Raw genomic sequence first — 24053 nt, forward strand, 5'->3', positions numbered from 1 at the left:
AGCAAGTTGGGAGGGGATAATTTTTTTACCAAATTTGTCTTCGAGTCGGTTTTTTTTCGTATTTTACGATTTGTGGACGTCGTTGGATTGGCAGAGATCGGTGAGGCCACCGCGCTCATAATGCTGTAACGTTGTAAAGCGGCAGCTAGTTCGGCAGCTGAAGACGGTCTTCGCTGCAGTTGTTGATGATGTTGATGTTCTATTAAATGAGGTGGCAACGTATTACAAAATTTCTGAGAAAATCTGGCTAGCAATGAGTTATTAGCGGTTGTGGTAGCAACACTATCAGCATCGATTACAGAATTATTATTGTTGTTGGCATTAGCGTTAGCCCCTGCGCTATTTCCATCTTCATCATTTGAGAGCGGAACAACACCGGCAGTACTCGAATTTAAGCCTACTACTGCTGCACTATTGCCAGCGTTGTTAACTGAAACAGCAGCTGTAGCCGCGGCCGGTGAAAAACGCGGCAGATTGCAAATTGTTGTTGCCGTTGTTCTAAAGGCAGTGTTGTTTTTATTTGTAATTGTAATGGCTGATAAATTATTTGCCGCCGTAGGAGACGGTGATAAAAAACTTGCGTTTGTCGAAACGCTTGTTTGATTGCCGCTGTTCTTGGTAATTGTTGACGTAGATGACGATGAAGTAGCCCACTGGTCTGGTAATAGATCACATGGGCCAAGCCTGGAATAGTTGATAAAAAACATAAGAACACGTTAGAAAATGCACAGTTATTAACAATTGATTTTTGAGTGGGAAAAGGCGAACGGTACAAAAAGATGTTCTACTTGTTCGGCCCGTTTATAGCAATTCTTCGGGTTCTATAAACAAAAATCAAACAAATTAAGAAATATCATTAGGGAAATCCCATTAAATAACATACTCTTGTATTTCACTTAACGCATTTTTTTTACTTGCGATATTTTCGTTATAAAATATAAAAAATTCCATATGGTTTTCATAACAAGGTTTTTTTTTTTTTTTTTTAGAAGCTATATAAAGGAAGAAGATCGAAAAATAGAACTATGATCCATATTAGCGTAGTGAAACTATAAGCCAAATCATTATTTTTGAATCAATTACTAAAAATAAATTCTTCTTCCCACATGAGTAATGCTAATTCTATTACTAATGCTTATTTTTTTAAAGCATTTTAAAAAAGTGCTCTACAATTATGCATCCCGAAATACTAATACCTATCGAGTTTTTTAACAATTTTTAAAATGCAAATTTTTTTATATAATGTCACTCTCTGAATACGTTCTTATGTAGCGAGGGATTGTAAGAATTGTTCCATCCAATCCATCTCCGATTGGTTTTATCCTTGGACCAAGACTTGCTACGTTCAGCTAATTTGTCGAAATTGTTAACCTCTATTGATAAAATAAATTATGGCTGCATCTTAAGTCTTTCTGGGCTTTGAATAGATTTGCACAAACCCCTTATCACAACCGCTGTGAGACAAAAAGATAACAGTCAAATTGGTTGCTAACATTAACCTTAGAGGGGAGGGGTTTAGATATTCCTGTCCCCGTTAAATTAGATAATCCACTCTATGCGTTACCTAAACTGACAAAGTTTCTCCTTTTCATATTATGTTTAACGATTTTTATGCAAATTGTTGGGGCATAATAGTTTTCCCCTTTCTCTCATCTTCTCTGCAGCAATATTGATATATTAAATATTGTGAATCATTCAATCATGGCTACTAGTTGGCTCATTTACATATCGTATATAGTGCGAGCACTCTTGCTTGCCATAATTCACATGGGTGTTCTGAAATTGAACGCTACGCAAAGTGGAGAATACTCAATCGCAAAAAGAATTTAACCTTCGGTTGCGGCAGACATTGATCTAAAACTTGGTAATGATAATTATTAGGAGCATCTGAAAAGACGAACGTAAAACTTGTTCCGATTGGCCCATTAATATGACAACAGTTCATAAAATATTTCGTGAGATATACCTTAAAAACTCACCCCCCTAGGCGTAAATAACTTTCTCATTTACTACTATATTCTATATTCGACATTATTACAACAAAAATAATTAAACAGTTTTTAACGTAGGACAACAACACACAAATAAAGGACGTCCGTGTGTATTCATTAAAAAAATTTAGCACTGCAGTGTTATTGTTTTTGGTTTTTAGTATATTCGTTCATATCTATATACGTGTAATTCTAACATTGAAATTAGTTACAATTGCCATACCATTATTATCATTTTGCGATTTCACTTGAAATAAGGGAAAGAATGCGAAATTTCTGGGTGAATAGTGGAATGGGATCGTGTTTTGCTATTCTTTTAATTTTGTCGCTCTTATCACATTTTCAAATTTGGTTAGCATTAATTTTATATATCCATAATAGCGCAAAAACGAAAAAAGACATTCAAAATAAGAGGGTTTTTTAATTAATTCTACGATTGTCTTTAACACTAGGAAAACTGAACTGCTTACGCAGTCGCGGTTTGCTTTTATTTATTCGAATTGTGATTATGTCGGCCGGTTCGTTTCTTATTAATTTAAAACTTTAATTTCTCAAAGTAAAAATCATGACAAAGTATTTTTTTTTCACCCACCACACTGCTTTCTGCTATAATTGCATAGAATTCATGCTGTGGGCGGGTTAGCTAAAATGTAGCGAATTAAGTGAAAAGAATAAAACTTGTTCGTTAAACACTGGATTGAATTCTGTAAATCGCACGGGGAGCATGCCTAAAATTATGAAAAGACAGTAACTTCTAAAATTTACAAGTATTTTCATCAAAAGTGTATAGGATCAGGCGTTTATTGGTTTAATTGGATGCCTCTCAAGACGGGCTTCAGATTTTCGTAAGCCTTCTGAGAGCAGTTCGAAAAATGACAAACATTTCAAGGGTTATACAAGTTTGAAATGTTACTATAAAACAGGAAAATCTCTCATTCAACTACTGATACACACTGTGCCTTATATGTTGTAAAAATATGCTACATTCGTTTATTATATCCACCACTGAGAAATGCGACGTCCAGGTCAATTCCAAATTAATGGCCAACCAGGTCAATTCCAAATTAAATATGGCGGATGCAACGACGTTGTAGATTAATTTTTTCTTTTCAACTCGCTCGATATAGATATCAAATAAAAGGACTTTTAGAATAAAAGACAGATTGTAATATACTAAAAAGCAGAATGTAAACGGCACAGTTATTGTGACAAGAGTAACCGGGGCCACACATATTTTGCGACTTTTTAACTTTTTTTTATGAAAATTTTTTTCCATTAAAATGATAGTTTTAATATCAAATTAATTGGAAATTTTGTGCTTTTTAAAAGGATTTGGTAAGAGCAGAGGAGATTCAGTTATATGTAACCCGCAATTAATAAGCACTCAGTTTTTAATAGTAAATAGGAATAAATAGAATTCATTAAATGACATGTGCATTTGCAGTGACCGAGTGATCTTATGTTTCCATATTTTATAAGTGCTTTTGTTTAAGTGCGTTGGTCACGTGTGTGTGTGTAAGATATCAATACACATAATCTGATCTTAATTCTAAAACACAGTAGCAATAATCGTTTTGAATGATTTTAATACAATGGGCTTTCAGTGGTGCTTGGCCATCGACATTCGGAAGCTGAACTTGGGCACGTGGTCCAAGAGCTTGATAATCCTTATATTACGAAAAGTCTGTACATATGTTTGGTTAGACTCATACTTGAGTATGCCTCTGTTGTGTGGCCTACTTCATATAGATGCTATGTAGATCGTATTGAATCTGTTCAAAAGCAATTCTTGCTGTTTGCCCTTAAGAATTTGTGTTGGGACCCTATTGTCTTTCTTTCACCCTATGAAAATAGATTGCTTCTATTATCCTTACCGGCACATGAGAAAGGTAGATTTGTTCTTGGGGTTTCCTTTTTAATCAAAGTAATAAATGGTACTGTTGATTCGCCCGCATTACTTGATGAGATAAGCTTTAATGTCCCTAACCGCTTCTCTAGGTATTTTATCTTGATTAATCTCAGTCGATATAATTACAATTATGAGCGGTTTAACACGCTCAGAGTTTTCTGCAGAATCCTAAATCATGTCTATCGCTTATTCTCATTATCGGACTCTTTAAAGTCTATTAAAGCAACTTTGCTTAATATGCGCGATTTACCTATGTCGTACTTAAACTAAGCTTTCATTCTTAATATCTCACTTTTTATTTAAAATAATATATTGTATTGTTAACGTGTTGGTTGCTAAGCTTATGCATGTTTGCAATGGTTTCGGAGTCCACTTGCAACCTGCATCTTTTCTTGATGCGGGTGTGCTTTTGTGGTAGCTGTGTATATGCTTTTTTTATTTTTTCTTTTTTTTACCCTCTTTTTATTTATTTATTCATGAATTATTACTTTTAACTTTTTAATTTGCGTTTAACTTGCTCTGTTATTATTATTCTTCTGTTTATTTTCCTTTTTATTGTATACTAGTCTTTAAAACGATTAGCACAAGATTGTCTCTTAAGATGTACTGAATTCGACTGTAATTTTCTTTAGTTGAATTTCATGTATAAATGGATAAAATAAAATAAAATGCAAACTTTTATCACATATCAAAAATGTAAAATAAACAAGTAAGAACATTATAATCGGGAAAGGCCGACCATTAAATACACCATTTTTATTTTTATAAAAGAACACAAAAATTCTACACAAAGGTACAATTTTCATATGGGTATTTATGGGGAAGAGAGCCGAAAACGAAACCTAATGAAGTACAGATTTAATCCTTACATAGAGCAGGATCCAAAATTAGACGTAGATGGCCTGAATTTAGTAGAGTTCATTTTGTATGAGATAACTATAGTATTATGGGTCAAGTTCGGTTATCACATATTAAAAATTAAGTTTTTTCTGATTTTGGTGAAAATCTCTATCAAGCAGGATCCAAAAAACAGGCCAAGATGATCAAAATTTGGCGCAGTCAATTTTTTTATGTTAACTTACTGTTCATCGTGAAGCATTGAAAATTATACATTTTTCTCATTACATGGGAGCGTGTTTAATATCTTAAAAATTGCGACCTGTACTTTCAATGCAAGTTTACATGGATAGATACAAGACGGACAGTGTGATTCTGAATCGATCGGTATAATAAAAAGTGGGCACATCTTAAGCCCCTTATGTGTTACATACGACCGCACTACTATACCCTGTACCACAAATGTTATAGAATATAATCGTGTTAAAAGCAATGCATAAGCAATTAAAAGTGTATTCCACTTTGGATATAATGTGATCATTATATATCACGCGAAGTGTTTAGCAAATTGATAATCCATTTTAGTAGACACATAAATCTTTTCAAAGCAAGAATATCTGTCGGCTTAATCATCGGTATAAAAAATGTATCAGATGAGATTTTTAATGTAAAAAATATCTTTTTTGATTTCTAAATATAAGGTCTTCATTTTTACGAAATCATTCAAATTCATACTTTGAATAATTATTAAATTGTAAGTTTCCCTTTGACTTTCTTTAATTTAATAATCCAAACTGATTTTTTACATTATTTGATGATTAAATTGTGAATGATATGATGGAACGACGAAAAAAAAATCGCAAAAATTTCACTTTTCTCGTGTCAAAAAAGAAAATTTGTACTTTGTATATATACAAATGTACTTTTTATGTTATATAAATTACAATTTATAAAAATTTTGCAGTATGTTTTAGTTTTTCTTATTCACTGCCAAATAATATATATATTGCCAACTAAAATAATAATAAATAATAATTGAATGAATAAATTTTATTTGAAGGCCTTTAACTCTTGAAAACGAATTCTGGTGATAAGATTTGATGAACATGTTTTGGACGACCCAATTTTGAAACTATTTTTTGAGTAATTAGAAAAATTGTGTCATGTCTCCAAGCCAATATTGTTGCTTGTTCATCAGCATAAATCAGATACTTCACAAACTCATAAAGGAAACAGTTTAACTTATTGAGCTTACACAAACTGATTCGATCAGTTCGCTAAGAGGGTGTGAAAGTAGTACTGCAGGGTGTAGAATGAAACTGTGACCTTTTAGCTTGATAGTACTATTCTTCAGCTATACGCAACTATATAAATTATCGGATTACAGCGGACACAACATAATTTCGTGGGGCTTTGAAACAAAACTGCTATTCGCCTGAAACTTTACTTTACCCAATTCCGTACAACGACGTTGCTAAGTTCTTACGAGCGATAAACAATGGCGCTACGATATCAAAGTCCAAACTACCACTATGAAATGTAGCCGAACTGTTGACATCGACGATATGGTTGAACGCCCACCGTGGTCGCATTTGGGGGAGCGACTAGGCGTGGTGTGTTATGATTTAATCCTACCAAATAATGATATAGCCTGATATACTAAAAGCCGTGATAAAAGTTTTCAGTATGAAGGAGTTCAGTCACAAATAGCAAAAATCGCCCAGGAAATGTTTGCACTTGTAACCTCAAATGTCATTGTTTCCCCGTTGATATCCAAAGAACATGCATCCTTTCGATTAAGACGAGTTTCAATACGCCGCTTATTGCATGCTCGCGCTGTGCTTCGACTCTTATGACACGACTGAAATATGAGTTCTTTTGGGAAGAGCCTCAGAGGATAATATAAGTTTGCGGGATTGAGCTTGAAAATTGCTCGCGAGGTGGAAAAACCAGTAGTCAGCTTGGATCATTGCTAAAATTAATCTGTTCATTCTTTCTTTTTCTGACATAAATGGATTTTTGACCAAAAAAGAAACAGACTAAGTTAATTTTATACCCCGGCAATTCACATATTCTTGATTTCATCGCATCTTACGCAACTGCCGTCGTTGTTTCATCAAATAATTTACTTAAGCATTTCCTCAAATTTCGATAGCAATAGGAAATATTAGCCCGCCTTATAATTTGACGCTGCTATTAAGTAATCTCAAATAATAAAATATAATAATTAGTCGTCAACCTTTGAGACAGTTCTACCATTTCAATCGAAAATCTCTTTAAACATTACATATGTATATATAACGTAGGAAAACCTGAGAGTGTTTTTTATAATATAATAGTAGCATACAATTACAAAAGAGGCGTAGGTTGCGATGAAAATAAATAAGAAATTAATAACATGAATAAATAATAAGCGGAAGGATTCTAGTGACGAAATGTTTAAGGCTTTCAAGGCTTTAAACTCAAAAATACGTGTATTATTTTCAAAATAATGAAACGTATTGTAACTCGGTTGACAGATACAGGTAAACCCTGACAACTGAACCAGTTATTCAGCGTCAAAGCGGACAAGGTGCTCAAAATTGCCGAAGGAAGCTGCGGTATTAAGTTTCGGGTTTTAAAATCAATTTTCTATCTTCAAACAAGCAATAAAACGCGTGCAGAATATTCATTCAACTTTTTTAATCGAATGGAGGCTTAAGTTCGCAAAAAATATAAAATAATTTTCATGAAAGCCCGCATACTAAAAAACTTTCTCTCCATATAAGAGCTTGGTGTCCGTGATAGCGCCTATCTAGGTTAGCTTAAAAAAATTGAGTCGTGTACTTCAGAATCTCCACCGTTTTTTGGCCCAATCATTACTACGCGTTGATTTTTATCAGGAGATACTAAAATTTAAGACTTTCTTGGAAGTGCTTGCTACTCATGAGATAGCTTATATGGACTGTGGCCAATAAATATACTCCAGATCCACTTATGTCAACTTAATTTTTAATTTTTTAATTTTTATATTAAATTACTATCATGAACAAATTTTCATGACAAAAGATTGAACAATTCGACTTTTTTGGCATATAAGAATTTAGGTTTCATGAGAATCCTTATATGTGGCAGTATCCTAAAAACAGAACTACGTGGTCCAAATTCAGCAAGTTTAAATTCTTTGTGAATTTACTATTATGAGCCAATTGACACCAAAAAATATTGAAAATTCGATCTTTTTCACATCAATTTAGAATGGCGGAATTGTAATAACAACTTCTCATAATGGGACATTATATGTGGAGCGGTCGGAAAAGTGAATCGATATAAACCATTTTCAATAGCATTCGTCCTTGCATCACTGCACGTCAATGCACCAAATTTCAAAATGTAACAAAAATTGCCACCTGTGCCTTGAACACAAATTTACGTGGACAGACATCAGGCGGACAGATACGCTTGGACTTAGGCCCGCAAAAGATGAGCCTATCTTAAGCCCTTCTGTGTTTTACTTAAGCCTTCACAAACTTAATATTTCCTGTACCACAAGTGGTGCAGAATATAAATACGTTTTCAATTCTTTACTGCAGTGGTCGAGAGCTAGTACATTACATTTGTTCGCTTTATCCTTAAATGCTTAAAACAGCGGTCGGAACTCTAGACCATCAGATGAAAAATGATATGAATTCAAGAATATAATGTTCTTGATTTACTGGCGTGATTTTTATTTTAATTCAATATATTTTTATTTCAAAATTAATACGGGCGTAATAAAAATGAACCACATTTTTTTATGTATTTATTTACTTAATTATTTGCTTTCATTACCGTTAAAAGTGCTTTAATAAAACACCTAAACAATTTTTCATTATTTGAAAAAAAATTTTTTGGTTATTGATAAAAAAGTTATAATCACCTATAGTCAAATAAAATAATAGCAAACGAAATGCACAAAAAATTAAAAAAAAAGCCAAAATCGAAATACACTTGAACGTGAGTGAAACGATATTCATGACCCACTTTATAGTGCTTTTTCTTTCATCCATGACCTAGATTTACAATGAGCCGTTGTATTACTTTATTCTACTCAACACAACACAAAAATTGTTATTATTGAGTGTAAAGTATGTATGCAGTAATCGTAGACATATGAACGTAGATATATTTCGCAGAGAGCCAGAGACCTGTATGTGGTGAACAAAACGTAACATAACACATAATAATGATAATAATACAAAAAAAGAAGAAAAAACACGTATTCGTATATGTAAACGTAGATATGCATATATATGGGGAGACTTGAACGACTGTAATAGTAGACAATTTTCAAGTTTTTCAGAGGCGTATTATTGTTTACAAAATTGACAAACAAACCGATATATAATCAGTCACATAAAGATATAAACGCAGTAGTGGAAGTGTACAACGTCTTGCTACGATGCATCACCGAGTATAGGCGAAAGATATATGAATTGGCTAATTGGTTAAATTAGAGAACAAAAGACGGAAAATGTGACGGAAATATTCCTTATACAATTATGTTTTTTTTTATTTTAACAAAGTAAACCTTTTGTAGCATATTTAATACCTTGAAACTGGGATACATCTACATATGCAGATGTAATTCGGAATTTTTTTTTTTTTTAAATTTTTAAAAATCACTTATCCGTCAGCCGCAATTCTACAAACTTGAAATCAATGCCTGTGCTGTTCTTTGCAAATCATTTGCGAAAATATTTGGAACTTACATACAGCATAACTATTGTTATTGTGTAGGGTACTAAACTAAATTAAACTATAGTTTTTGTTTTGAAAAATAAACCAATAAATAAACAAAACAAAAAGTAGATAAATTAACTTATAACGCTAATGATGATGAGTCGACTTAGGGATTCAGCTACCATAAATTTAGCGCTTATTTTCATATAGTGCCTACAGAATTTTATGTTTGCCTTAAATTTTTAAACACTCAAATTTGACCCTGAAACACAGTTGTTGCGCTTGCACGATTTGCTTTTTCAATCTTATGTGATTTGTTTAAATAAAACATCCATTAAAATTTAAAGAGAAAAACTCAAGTTATGCATCATTCGTATATTGGCTTCAGGTAATCTTAAAAAATGAAATGAAAAGAGATAAGCGGTTTCCTATTGGAACGATGATTTAACAAAGAATTGATTTGTATTACAGCTCTGCACTATTACATATTTAGACATTTTAATTAATCGTTAGGTTGTTTGTCTTAGGGATGGGAAAAAAGGTCAATTAGTTTCTGGTTCAAGGTTGTTTACGAGGCTATATTTTTTTGTCTTTATCTTATTTAACGGCAAAGTTATTGCAAAAATATACAGACAAAAGAAAATAATTGCGAAATAAAACATTAAATCCACCTTAATCACGTTACATACAAAAATGGAAGCATTGCTCATTGCCAATGCTTATGTACTTCAAATTGCAATAACAACAAAAACGACAGCAATGAGTCAAAAATAAAAATGCAATGTAAATAATGAAAATAATGTTAGTAGGTCAGAGTCACAAAAAGTAAAAAAGCGGAAAAATAAAGCTCAAGATAATAAATACAAAAACAAAAAATAGCTTTAATATTTTTACAGAAAACAGAAATAAAATTTAAGAAAAAGCAAAAAATTAACTTGTGCACAGAGCCGATAGCCTGTGTTGCCAGTGCTCAATGTCTTTTTTTTAGTCTAAAAATTTATTTCATTAGTCTAAAATTATAATAATAATAATAATAATAACACATATATGTGTATATGTATATACATACATAAACAAGTTAAAATGTTGCAGTCTTATATAAGTGATAATGAAATTCTTTACACCACATCCTTTAATACAATTCTTCACCACTTTTTATCTTAAGATATCAAAAGTTTTTTTTTTTTTAACAAATGCCCGATTTTACATACTATCGCCGTAAGATTAACATTAAGTTTACTTAAAATAAATTTATCGTTTCGTTGTGAAATACTAAAAGCTATATCTTCTTGTGATTGAAAAGAAAAATTTTTTTTTTTAGGATTATATAAGAGACAGTACAGAAGTTATTAATGTCCCTAAACGCTTCTCAGAATCCTAAACCATGTCTATCACTTATTCTCATTATCGGACTCTTTAAAGTCTATTAAAGCAACTTTGCTTAATATGCGCGATTTACCTATGTCGTACTTAAACTAACCTTTCATTCTTAATATCTCACTTTTTATTTAAAATAATATATTGTGTTGTTAACGTGTTGGTTGCTAAGCTTATGCATGTTTGCAATGGTTTAGGAGTCCACTTGCAACCTGCATCTGTTCTTGTTGCGGGTGTGCTTCTGTATATGCTTTTTTTATTTATTTATTTATTTTTCTCTTTTTTTATTTATTTATTCATGAATTATTACTTTTAACTTTTTAATATGCGTCTGTTATTATTATTCTTCTGTTTATTTTCCTTTTTATTGTATACTAGTCTTTAAAACGAAAGTTATTAGCCCGATTTAAAAAGATTTTGTCTTAGATCAACCTTTGCAAAATAAAGCGTCTTGTATGAAATGTATGATTGTAAAAATATTCCGATCCAAACCATTTTCAAAACCGTTCATCTATGCGCTTAAACGCGTTCAAATTTTTTTAAAATACCTCAGATATTGCTGCCATTTAGTTAAATAGGAAAATAGTTGAACAGATATCAAACGCACAGACGCATGAACAGGTAAGTTTAAATCAAATAAGACAATGATTGTAAACCAATTAGTATAATAAAATTAGCGCATAGCTCAAGTAATATAGCCTGTACCATGAGTGATACCGTAAGAGAACTGAATAGGGTATAGTAAATATTAAAAAATCCTGCAGACATCGTTTCAGTAAACATTTTGATTTACTTTTATACATAAAACTATAACACAGTGTTTCCTTCTCAAGATGGACGAAAAAAGAATGTGTTTGTTAGCAATATGGCTGACACTTCCTGTTACACATTCATTCCTAGAAACTACTACAACTATATAGCAGCAGCGCAAAGTCTTCACATTGCATGTCTAATGCAGTTTTATTATAGAAACACCAATAACAAGCTTTCGTTACGTTTTCTGCTGTGTACCACACATAAGGTTCCAATCTACAATACCTCCCATGCAATAGTGCAGCAGGTTCAAAGAGCAAACACAAATTAGATACTCATTTGATAATTTTTATGCGAAAACGGAGAGAAAAATAGAAAAATATAGTAAATGCAAATGAAAAGTAGGGTAAGGCTAACTAGCAAATATTGTTTGTTCACTCTACTGCAACATTTTTATTTTCAGAATAATGTTTATACGTGTTTTCAATGGACATCTGCGCTACTTATAGGTGCTAAATTACGACCATTTCGTTTATGCATATCAGTCAAATAAGCAAATGTACAAAGAATGTATAAATTTCATCGTTCATGTATAATAAATGTATACGTATGCTTTATTTCTATAGCGAGCATCAAAGTATATCAGTTTTCCTTTGCCATTTGTAATATCTAACAATACGCAGAAAGTAAAATCCTTAATTAGCGTAAGATTTTGAATCTTTTTAACAATGAGTATTATTAGCCCATCAGTACGTCTACAATAGCACATCTATATAGTAACATAAACAAAAGAACATAACAACAAAAAGACATAAAATTTATTTTAAATATTTTCTACGGTCATCTAAAAGTTCCGAGCGAGCACTTCCGTTGTTGAACAACTCCTACTTCCGTATTTAATAGAATACTCCGCAAAGTTAGTAAAGTAGCAACGATCAAAGAAAGCATGAATAGTTTTTTATATCCTAGAACAATTATGATACAAGGTATATTAACTTTGCGCGGAAGTATCCAACACTCGGAAGGACTTGAGATACACCCACTTTTTATTATACCAATCGATTCGAAATCACTTTTTGCATAGATCTAAACTTGTCTATCAGTCTCTCTGTCTTGTGTCATAGTGTCCTATTTGCAAAACGTAATTATTGAGATATTTTGATACGAAACTTGGATCGGACCCCCTTTTTGATCATTTTTCATATAAAGACTTTTTAAAATAAGTTGTTGTGTAGAATCGTGTAGAGTACTTAATGGTGAGATGTGGCCCACTATAGTCTTTTTCCTTGTTCATTTATAACTTTTTTTTTCTTAACGAGTTCGCTAACCATTCTTAGCAAAATTCGTTTTCTGATTTATTAGTTTGTAATGATGCTTCTCACATTGTAGAAGTCTTGACAGCAGAGCAACGAACGCACGCTTAACATGTTTGTAAACTTTTGTTTGTTTTCTGATAAACGCTAAATGCATAATAATTTAATAACACGTTTCAGCAAATTTTAAGCTATATTCTGAACTATTACGGTCTTCGAAACCTTTAACCTTCTTCAAATTAATTGATCCCCCTTTTATCTTCCACACATATCATTTTAGTCTTTATATAAAAAAGGAAAGCTTTTTCCAGTTTTGCAAATATAAAAAATTCAAAAGAAAGTTCCCACAGAAATATTTTCAATTTGGAACTTAGAGGAAATGGGCGTGCTCGCTTGCAAACACGACAATAAATTAAAAAATTAGGAATTTCACTCGAAAAAATTATAAGACATATACTTGATATTTATATTTTTAGACATAACGTGGAATTCTTGCGGGTTTTTGGTAAGAGTGGTTAGACCTCCGATTATACTGTTTGTTTTTGATCAAATAAAAACATTCTATCTTTTTTCTTATTCAGAACAATTTTTTTTCACATCTAAAGTTTACAGGTTAAAAATAAGAAATTGTAAATTGACAAACAATCATAGTTCAAACCTTAAAGCTTATGGATACCATCTCAAATATTATCTTCAAATATTATATTAAAAGCCTAGAAGCGCAAATAAACTTCTGAACTTAAAGCCTTATTAATAAAAAAAATTACACTATTCAAGATATTTCATATAGAACACTCTCTACCAAGTCGTTCTAGAACAGTTCCGGTGCAGTTCTGCTATCATTTTCTGAGCGAACGATGGCATGTTGAAGACTGCCAACATCAGGGCTTTTGATATATTGTGCGTTTTTTTAGCTTAGTTGGACTAATAACTTATTACTAACACTTGGAAAGCTGTGAAAACTTGTTAATCAATAATCTACTATTCATAACAGCTTCTTTTGGGGATTTGTGGTTGCGTATAAACGCATATATTTTTACATATAAAACAAGCCAGTCCACCAGATTTCGTATAGAAATATCTCAATAATTGCGGTTTGCAAATGTGACAATGTGACACAAGACAGACAGATTGGCAGACAAGTTTAGATCGATGCTGAAAGTGATTTCGAATCGATTGGTATAATAAAAAAATGGGTCTTTCCCAAGCCCTCCTGACTGTTGCATACATCCGCGCAATCTTAATATACCGCGTATATATACCTTGTATATGTATGTATATATGTATATACATATCTCAATTCATGTAATCATGGAATAGCATATCAAGAAGGGTGTGAAGATAAATTCGAATTTAACTATTACAGACACCTACCATTTCTGTTAACATACCTCTGTTAACGACTTAACAGAGCTCATGTTAAATAATTACAATTGAGATATAGTTGGATTGAAAGCCTAATCCGTCCATATTAAAAAAAAGAAAATATTTTTGTGGGCATTTCATGAATCAATATAAAACTACCTTTCAAGCAAACTAAACAAATTCAAATTCTGCTTATGGAAACTATTTTTAACGGTATTTGAAATTTAGTATGTTAGCGAGAACTGCATATGAAAAAACATCCAAATTTGATACTCTAGTGCGGCCAAACTAGAAAATGTCACCTATATTCACCTATATCACGTGAATCTATATGAAAATACCTGTCGATTAAGCAAATAAAATTCCCACTTTGCTTTCAGGAACTATTTTTGCCGATTTTTTGAAATTTGCTTGACATCTTGCCCGAAATATTTTCATAGAATGTTTCAATATGAAAAATTTCACTTTAATACAACTATCTCAAATAACGAAAGAGTGAAAACCTGGATATAATCTCCTTTAAAACCTTCACAAAAAGTTGCGGGACTTACTTTGCATCAAAGATTTAAGGTTGTCTTAACACGTTCTCTGCCAAACTCTAAATAAGAAGTAACCAATGCGACGCCACGCTGTGCGCGAAATACAAATTTAATAATTTTGAGTAAGTGCGCAAAATGCGCCAATACCTCAACAAAAAAAAAAGATTATATATTATAAGCATATTAAAACTTTAAACCAAGGACGTAATTAAATACTGAAATATTCCCTGATAACTAAGCGTCATACGGCAAACCGTGTTGCATATTTCTTTATACTGCATAAAAAAATGTTAGTAAAAAGTTGAGTTTGGCGTGCAAATGAATTTTAGCGTGTACTGAAAATATCACACAACAACGGTAGTAGTTTCCAACCATTCTTCCCAGCTTGGAGGGAAATGGCTACGGCAGATAGCCGTAATTTTACGAGTGGGTTTTCGCAGTGCTACTACGTCGACTGTGATAATACTACGACTCATCCACGTTAAATCATTATCTTTAGGTTTTACGCAACAATATAAAATATCCCACTGAAACCTGCTCATAGCTTCTACATAGGTCCTGTTACATGTCAAACGAACGGCGTATAATGGAAACGTCACTTCTGCGACATATTTTAAAGGAACGCTAACGTTACCGACATATAAGTGTAGAATAGAAGGAAAAACCGATATTACTAGTTTCTATGGTGTACGCGAAATTAACTGATTTTTTTAGTTTTATAGTATACGCGGAAACTGTTATTGTGCGTCTCTTTAAATTTATAAATAGCGAAACACCGGAAGACATTTTCGATTCTTATAAATAAAAATAAATTAATATATAGGTCTTCCTGTGGATATAGTCAAAGGACAAATTATCCTTTCGATAGAGTATATTACCTCGATCGGCAAGTCAGAAGTGTCACATAAAATAAGCCAATAGACTATGTTTTGTAAATAATTATCTCATATATCATTCCTCTAATAACAGAATTCAATTTCAATAAAAAATCGTCTCAAACTTAAGCAAAATCATTCCCCACCACTAATTCTCCAAAATTCGAAAAGCTGTTTCTTTTCATCTCATTTTTTTGGGTTTATGTATTATTTAAGCCTTGCAGTAGAACTCTCTTTTGAAAAAAAAAAAAAATTCTTTTTAATCAACTCCGTCTGCCATTATTTTCGCCAAAAAGACCAAATAATAAAAATGATTACTGCGAAAGTCTGAGTCGCTCTAGGTAACTCTTTTTATTGCATACATTACCAGAAGGCTCAAAATCGAAAACTTGCGAAACAATGGATATTTTAAAATGAAATGGATAATAAATAAAATGGTAAATTATTTGGCTAATATTCGACACGTTAGTTAAAATCGTCAATTCGAATTGAAAACAATTAAATTACTAGAGCATAAGGGAATCTTCTTAGCGAATGAAAACTACGGTTTTCTCTTCAGTTGGGAAGAGTCAGTTTCTTTAGGTTATATAGAGTGCATTTTATAAGCCTTAAATGAGAATACGGCCACACAACCAACCAGTATTTACAAATAGAACTAGTTTAAGATTTTAATTGAATTTTTTTGCTCAATAATTGTACGATTATAAATAAATTTATTCAAGAAAAGATATTTTAGAACAAAGTACATGTCACAACTTATATTAGCTTGTTGTGAACAGATTTTATAAGGACTGCTTCTGTTTTCTCAACCTTTTCTCATTCTAAGCCAATCTCCTCTTATCGCTCGTGTTTATATAAGCAATCTAAAGGGTTCATCACCATTTAAATCATTTCAACATGCAACAAAATTTAAGACACACATAAACATACACAAACATATATATATATATGCGATAATTTTTACCTACAGAGTCAATAGAGATGAACATAGCGATTTTATATGGAATTACATAGTATTGTTGAGTATTATTGTTTAGTTATTATTGTCTTTTTGGATTTATATTTTTCGTTTTCTTCTTGTCGTATATTATACTTATAACTTTCCACTCTGCTTAGTAGCTTGCCTGCCTACCTGCCTGTCTGCCTGATATATAGCGCTAGTTTGCCTTCTAGATAAATAAGAAACACAAGAAAAAGGAATGACAACTAAAAAATTCTAAAGCCTCTAAATGCTTTTACTTGGCATTTGAAATCTTATATTCATTCATTCCTTGATTATGAAGTATATAAAGCGCAAAAATGAATAAATGCGCGCACGTTAGCCTCTTCGTGTCGCTGTGTGCGGTCTTTAGAGGTAAGGGCATTATACGTACCCTTTTGCTGACTAGTGAATAGGTAAACATGTGCGTGAATAGTCAGCATTTATTTTTAAGTTTGCAGGTCTATTACGGCGCTTTTCTCTTGCCGCCAATTTTATTATTGGCATCACAAGGTGCATATTTATTAGTATATAAAGCTTTTAAACACTCTTTTTTGTTGAAAATAAGTACTGCACTATACAAAATAGTAACGAATTCATTACTCAACTTATTACCCGTTACCTTTTCGCCATTTTTCTGACAGAATATGGATATATTCGATACGAAAAATACCTCTATTTTTTGAGCTCATGTTCAAAAGAATCAAATTTTTCGGCATCGATAAAAGAATTGCAAGTGAGTCGTCGATTGAACACCGCATCAATCGCAAGCAGGAATATTAAGCGATCAGTGCTGCTACCATCAACGTTATTACCTCTCATCATACTTACCGTATTTTGAAATCGCCGCCAAATTTTTCATCACCAGAAATAGTCGAATTGATTTGACAATTTGCTCGTCAGTTTTTCTGCCTGAAATTTTTAACTAGAAAACAGTCTAGATCTCAAGTACTATTCACTCTATTATCACGCTAAGCCTGCAAGTCAATAAAATTGCGGCCTCTTCCACTATTGTCAAAAAAAACAATACATTTCGTAGCATAAAATTATGAGCTGGGCTAAAAGTCTACGATGTCGCAACCTTTTGTTGATAGCTATGAAGCTTGAGGAGTCCAAGTAAGTAAATGAATAATGAATCAAACCGCTGTGCAAGCGAACTCGTAAAAGCAAATGAAACTGAGTAATTTTAATTTTTGTAATTTACATATAACCGATGCGATAAGGGCCTAGCGTGTGTATCTGTCTTGATGCTTACGATGTTTGCTAACGTAACTGGTTACTTAAGTGTGAATCGGCGCCACCAAGGAAGTGAGACAATCCCTTTAAGCTAGGAAGTCGGCACGTACTGTAAGGATTATTCGAGTTCTACCTCCACCTCATTATTTATAGGTTCCGCGCGTGTACTCTATACTTCCCTAAATTACTTATAAAATCATGAGGTGTTTAATGTTCTACTTATTGCTACAGCCAATAGATCTGCGTTCTCCGTGGATGGTGACTATGTAAGATTATCTGAAGGGTTGTTACAGCTTATGGGCTTGCTATCACGGCTACCGGTAAATAAAGTAAGTTTGTTTAAAGTTTTTGTTTAAAACATATCGAGCCTGATAGTGGAGATAATACATATCGTTTCTATTTGCTACTTTTCTAATTTTGTATCTTCACAATACAAGCGATTTATTGTATGAATAGCAAGATATTCTATTGCAAATTATTATAATCTGTTTATTTACTAAGCACTAGCAGCGAAGACCAGCTATAACCTGAGCAATATTGCAGAGACTTTACAAGAAATCTTTCTCCGTGCAACAATCCAGCTTTATAATAAAACTAATGTAGAAGCGTCTTTTTAAGACTACTCTTGCGGAATGTCGAAAGTGAAGCAACAAGAATGCGCTTATATCACTAGTGACCGATCACAACACTAGAATATATCCAAATACAAAAAAAAAAAACAAAACAAGAAAGAAAATCAAATTCGCTATTTGACGCATTTGTCTTAAAAACAAAAAACTATAAACTATTTTTGTAAAATACAGGTGGACATTTTTATCGTATAGATTTATTGTAGATTTTGAGTAGTCAACAAGAAACGCAATAGTCAGATGTATTCTCTGTTTACGTTGTATTGGAATTAACTGAACGCATTTTCAAATTCTGAATCGATTGAGAAATGCCTGCCCGTTTGATTGGTAAGCATTCCGTTCATTTACAGAGTTGAAAATAGCGGCTACAAATAAGCAGATTGGTATTGAAAATAGTGCAAACCGGTCTAAAGACACGTCTATAGTGCGACGAAAGCTGAGTGCTCTCTCTGCTTTCAAAAGCAAGAAAACTGCAGTAAATACCACGATAAAAATTTCCATATACATCTAATTCCATTTTTGCGATAGATATGTTCCCAAACAGTTCGTGTAAAAAAAGCAACTGCAAGATACAATAAACAACATTAAAAAATTCTTGTTGGAGGTCAATTATTTCTTTCGTAGCTGTACTTTCTTATTCATTAATTATTTTACAAAAATTAAATTAGACTTTGAAAAATTTTTGAATTCTAAATTGCGTAAAATATGTGCGTGTAAACTGTGACAACTGTGATTAATATAACGCGAAGTTACAATGCATATTTGTGTGAGAAGCAGAAAATTCATAGAAATATCAAAAAATAAAATTCATCAGGAAAATTCATTGAAAAATTCATAAGAAAAATTCATAGAGTATTGGAAATCATTTTAAACAAAACAATTCCTATAAAAACAAAATTTGTTTTTAACTCGTATTAAATCAAATTTTATATGAAATATTCCTGTAAAAAAGGAATTAGGTGTATATTCTATGGAAAAGGTCGGCCAATGCCTAGAGTATAGAAATTTTGTTTTTTTTATTTATTTATTTTTTATTATTCTTTTGCGAGATTAATTTAAAGGATACGTAAAAGATTCGGTCGCAGCTGAGTTTAATTTTCTAACTTGTTTTATTATTACTAAGCCCTCAAAAGGGGTATAGCTAAGAAAATAAAAAGTCTAAGTGAAGAAACGCCAAAACTTCTCAAATCCTAAATATAATTATAAATCTATTTTATTTGTGGAGACCGGATTTCGAAACAAGAAAATTTCGAACGTTTTTAACGTATTTTATTAATAGCAAGGGATGCGTTCAATATATTGGTCGAAAGCTATTATCGCTTGCTCTGTTTTCCCTCTATTTTTATCCATTCAAGTTTATATATAGTATAAATATATGCAACAAACATATATAATAAATATGTATATATACACTATTTACCTCAATTGATTTTTTTACTTTGTTCTCTTATAACACAAAACAGAATTGTGTCTTTATTTTCTGTTTATATAACTTTGCAAACAAATACATTAACCATCAACATTTCTGTGTTTCTCAGTCAACTAAAGGTTATTCGCCTTGTGCATTCTATTTGCTATTGTTGTTCTTGTCATTTTAAAGTGAAACGAATGAGAGAATAAAAAGAAAAAAATTTGTATATATTTGCTTGTGGCTGTATTTTTCTAAAGGGTTTCGGGCAGCATCAACATCATCGTGATAGTCGTTCATTATTATCAACATAAATATCAAGAAAACCAAACAAACTTGCCCGTAAAGTGCATTTTTTTCTTTTTTTTTTGCTTTTGCCTACATCTGAACAAGTACACGTTAACATCGGTGGATGCATATAGCACATTTGCCATAAAGTTCCTGTGTAGATATGCGTGTGTTGGCATGATGCTGTTTTGCATACGGTTTCTATAATTTACGTCACATGCGCTTGATGTTTTAAAAAAATGTGTACGCAAAAAAAAAAAAAAAAAAAACAATACCTAACCTAACGCAATCTATATGTAGGTATATAAAGCAAACAATTGCAACAACTATGAAAATAATACACAAACAAAAGCACTGTCATCTCAATCATCTGCTTGCCTGAATGTTTGGTTTGGCTTTTTTCTTTATTTTTTTTATTTTTTCCATTTTTGATTCTTTTCAATGCCTATACAACGAAGAAACAAGAATAAAATGAGTAACTAAATAAGAAAAAAGGAAAAGAAGAAAACAAAAAACAACGACAAAATGGCTCTAAACAACCAAGTGACACATTTACTATGGCTTTTAAATGCATGTATTTGTATGCAAAAATGCAGACACATCATCATGTGCGCCTATATGAAGTCTCTGTATGCACTCGGAAACTAATTCTTACACACAATTTTCACTAGTAATATATGCGCAACGTAATCATTACATTACTGACTGACGTATACGCCAGTTGTTATATGTTCGTTTATTTATACGTAAGGGAAGACACACGCAAATATATATATATATATATACACACACATATATATATATATATATATATATATATATATATACAGAGACAGATAGACAGAGATAAATACCGATATTTTTTTATTTTTTTTTTATTAAATACAATGTCTTCTATCTCTTTTACCCTCGTTGTATCACTAGTAACATATGCAACAGTTATGCACTTTATGCAGTTATGATGCACACTTATTCAAGTTGTTATGCTTTATCTATGTACGTATGTAGGTAAGTGTTTCAAATTCTATAACGTTCCAGTATGGGTACAATTAAAAGTGCGTTATGCAAGCTTACTAACACTTGCTTTATTCTGTTCTGCTATTAAATATTTTTACACACACATATATATTAAGTCGCTTATATAAAAGCATACATTTGAAAAGTTGTCATTGTCATGCCTTTGGGTTTATTATTATTAAAAACAAAAAAATAAAAAGAAATCCTTATTTCATATCATAATAGACATAGCTTATAGGATAAGGTTTGTGGTAGGTTAGTTACTTGAGTAGAGCATGGGCAAAAATAAACAAGAATACATAACTTCAAAATCCTCACTAATGAAAGACTGTTAACATACTGTACTACTCGTTCAACCCTTTTTTCACAAATTAATGCAAATTAATACTGTACTGAATATAGCCGCTAACTGCGAAATATGGTTTTTGCAGAAATGTAAAAATATTTGAAATGAAAAGCACACAAAACAACGTGAAATTAAAATTAATAATAAGACAAAAGATAAAATATAGTAGATGGACGTAAGAAATTAAAAATTTATTTTGTCACTCAGTATTTCGTTAATCAGGCTTTTAAGTTTACTGTGATTTTCACAATGAAAAAATTAATTGAAAAAAATTTGATTTGACCTTAAACCAAATCGTCAAGTACATTGCAAATGATGGCACGTCGGACTGGATCTTAGAATTGTTGCACTTATATATGCAGGACTTTCTCCAGGACGTTTCATCCTGCATAACCTGCGTTAAGTTCGTACGCCTTATAAAGCAAAGATCTTATGCAACTGGCAAAAAAAAAAAAGACTCATAATAATCCATAGGAAATTCAACAGACAAAAGTGACTAACAAAGATGCCAAAATGAAACCTTGTATTACTGTAAGTTTTGCAAAAGTTTATAAGCACAAGATTTTCTGAGGACAAAAGCAATTAAATCGTGATTAGAGATCCGAGAAGTTGAGAAAAAGTGTTGAACCGTTGGCAAATATAGGTTCCTATGCATAATTTCTATCTAAAAAGATCTAAATAAACTCTACCCTATCTATCCTGAAATTCACAATCAGGTTGAACGAACCTAATTCTGAGCACTATTATTAGGTGCTTGCAAATTTAAATGCAAATATAAGAATCATAAAGAAATGGGAAATACCAAAGTACGCAACGATTAAGTTCGATGATTTTGACCTTTCGCTACATAAAATAACAATTTTCAATGTAGCATTATTGAGTTATTCAGTGCCGCTAATCATGGAATGCTCAAAATGCATTCTCGACCTTTACTACTTTTTTTTTTAATCTGAAAAAATTTGCTGTTGTTATCCTTGACGAAAAGGCTTTCATTAAAATTTCTCAAGACAATGACCATGTGAAGCACATAAAATTTGGATTTCTTCATTATTTTGAAACTAACAAAACCTGAATCATTAACAACGCTTTGGGCGATTGAAAACTTTTGAAAAATCAAGATATTGGTAACGTACGAATTTAATGTTTCTTTCACTTCACTTAGAAGTTATATTTCACATTCCAAATAAAAAACACAATTTTTTTTAGTCAAAGTGGTTGTATAATGCAATTCTGTTCACATACTTACGTGTGACCTTTTGCGAGACATCTCTAAGCAAGAAAATAAAAATGCAGATTTAGCTTTAATATTCTCAGAAGTTTATATATGTCGTGAATGTTGCCAAATTTTTTATTAACACTGGATTTACTGAGGCTTTATGTACCGATTTTTGTCGATATCTTCCACTATGACAGGCAACTTTTGTGGATCTTCACAGTCACAAACATTAAGATAGAAAGCTGAAATCTTGGACACATTACTTCTGATTGATTAGAAAATTATGGTTACAGTTTCTCCAAATTTTTGTTTATAACTTTCGATCCGCACACTAAATTGGATTTTATTGTTCAACGCATACATATTGAGAAGTCGGTCGAAAGCATTTTGAGATTGAACGTGACGTTGATCCTAATGAACATCTGGATATTAAGTTTTAGAAATATCTTCGTGAATGTATCGAAAGTTATACATACATATTTAATTGTAATTCGAAAGAGAAACTGCTAATGTGCCTTAAAATGGATATGAAATAAATTGGAAATAGGTTGGAATTAGAATTTGGTCGCAAATTGTGGCCTTACTAATGAACCGATCGGAAGCATTTTTGCATAGAACATGCAGGTAGTTCTGGCGAATACTCAGGTACCGGTTTTTCAAAAATATTTTTCCCGAAGCTTGAAAACACAACAGTGTGCAGTAAATCTTGCGGTAAAATAATATAACAGTACCCCTGCCTTGACTTTGAACGACCTATCATTGCTAACAAAACGTTTAGATAGCAACAAAGAAAGCCGCAAAATTATCCCGCCAATTATTTGGAAGGATTTAGTGAAATTTGATTTTTGAATACACCTCCTTCGCCCACTTATAAAATACTAGATGCGCGGTCAAAATCATTTTTATAAAAGCTAAAATTTTAAAAATTAAAGTAAACAATTGTGATAAACAGAAATACTTCTTTTTAAAAATTGCCAAATAGTCTTCAAACTTTGAAACAAAAAAAAATTCGGGATGAATTTGAAATTTTTTCTTTTGCTTCACTACTACGGCTATTATGAATTTCTTCAATCAGAAACACTTCAGCACTTTTCACCATATCAAAGTGGATCTAACGCAATTTCACCCACGCACACATTTTATTAATTGACTTACGTTAAATGAATCATTAATATTGGTATTGGTGTCTTAATGAATCGTCACAACATCAATATGGTGATATGAAAGACTGTCACCAAGCGTTTATGGCGGAAAGGAAAACAATTTATTTTTAT

At 31.9% G+C, this 24053-nt stretch overlaps 1 protein-coding gene across 2 annotated transcripts in view; it reads right to left on the reverse strand.

Moving 5' to 3' along the window:
• LOC119642908 (uncharacterized protein DDB_G0283357) overlaps positions 1-24053 on the reverse strand; it is a 123243-nt gene that overhangs the window by 16209 nt on the left and 82981 nt on the right. For both annotated transcript variants that reach the window (XM_038042210.1, XM_038042209.1), the window contains exon 3: positions 30-684. In XM_038042210.1, coding sequence (XP_037898138.1) covers positions 30-684 — 655 coding nt within the window. The remainder of the gene's footprint in view (positions 1-29; positions 685-24053) is intronic.

The sequence above is a fragment of the Glossina fuscipes genome, unplaced genomic scaffold, assembly GCF_014805625.2.
Source record: "Glossina fuscipes isolate IAEA_lab_2018 unplaced genomic scaffold, Yale_Gfus_2 287, whole genome shotgun sequence".
NCBI classification, from domain to species: domain Eukaryota; kingdom Metazoa; phylum Arthropoda; class Insecta; order Diptera; family Glossinidae; genus Glossina; species Glossina fuscipes.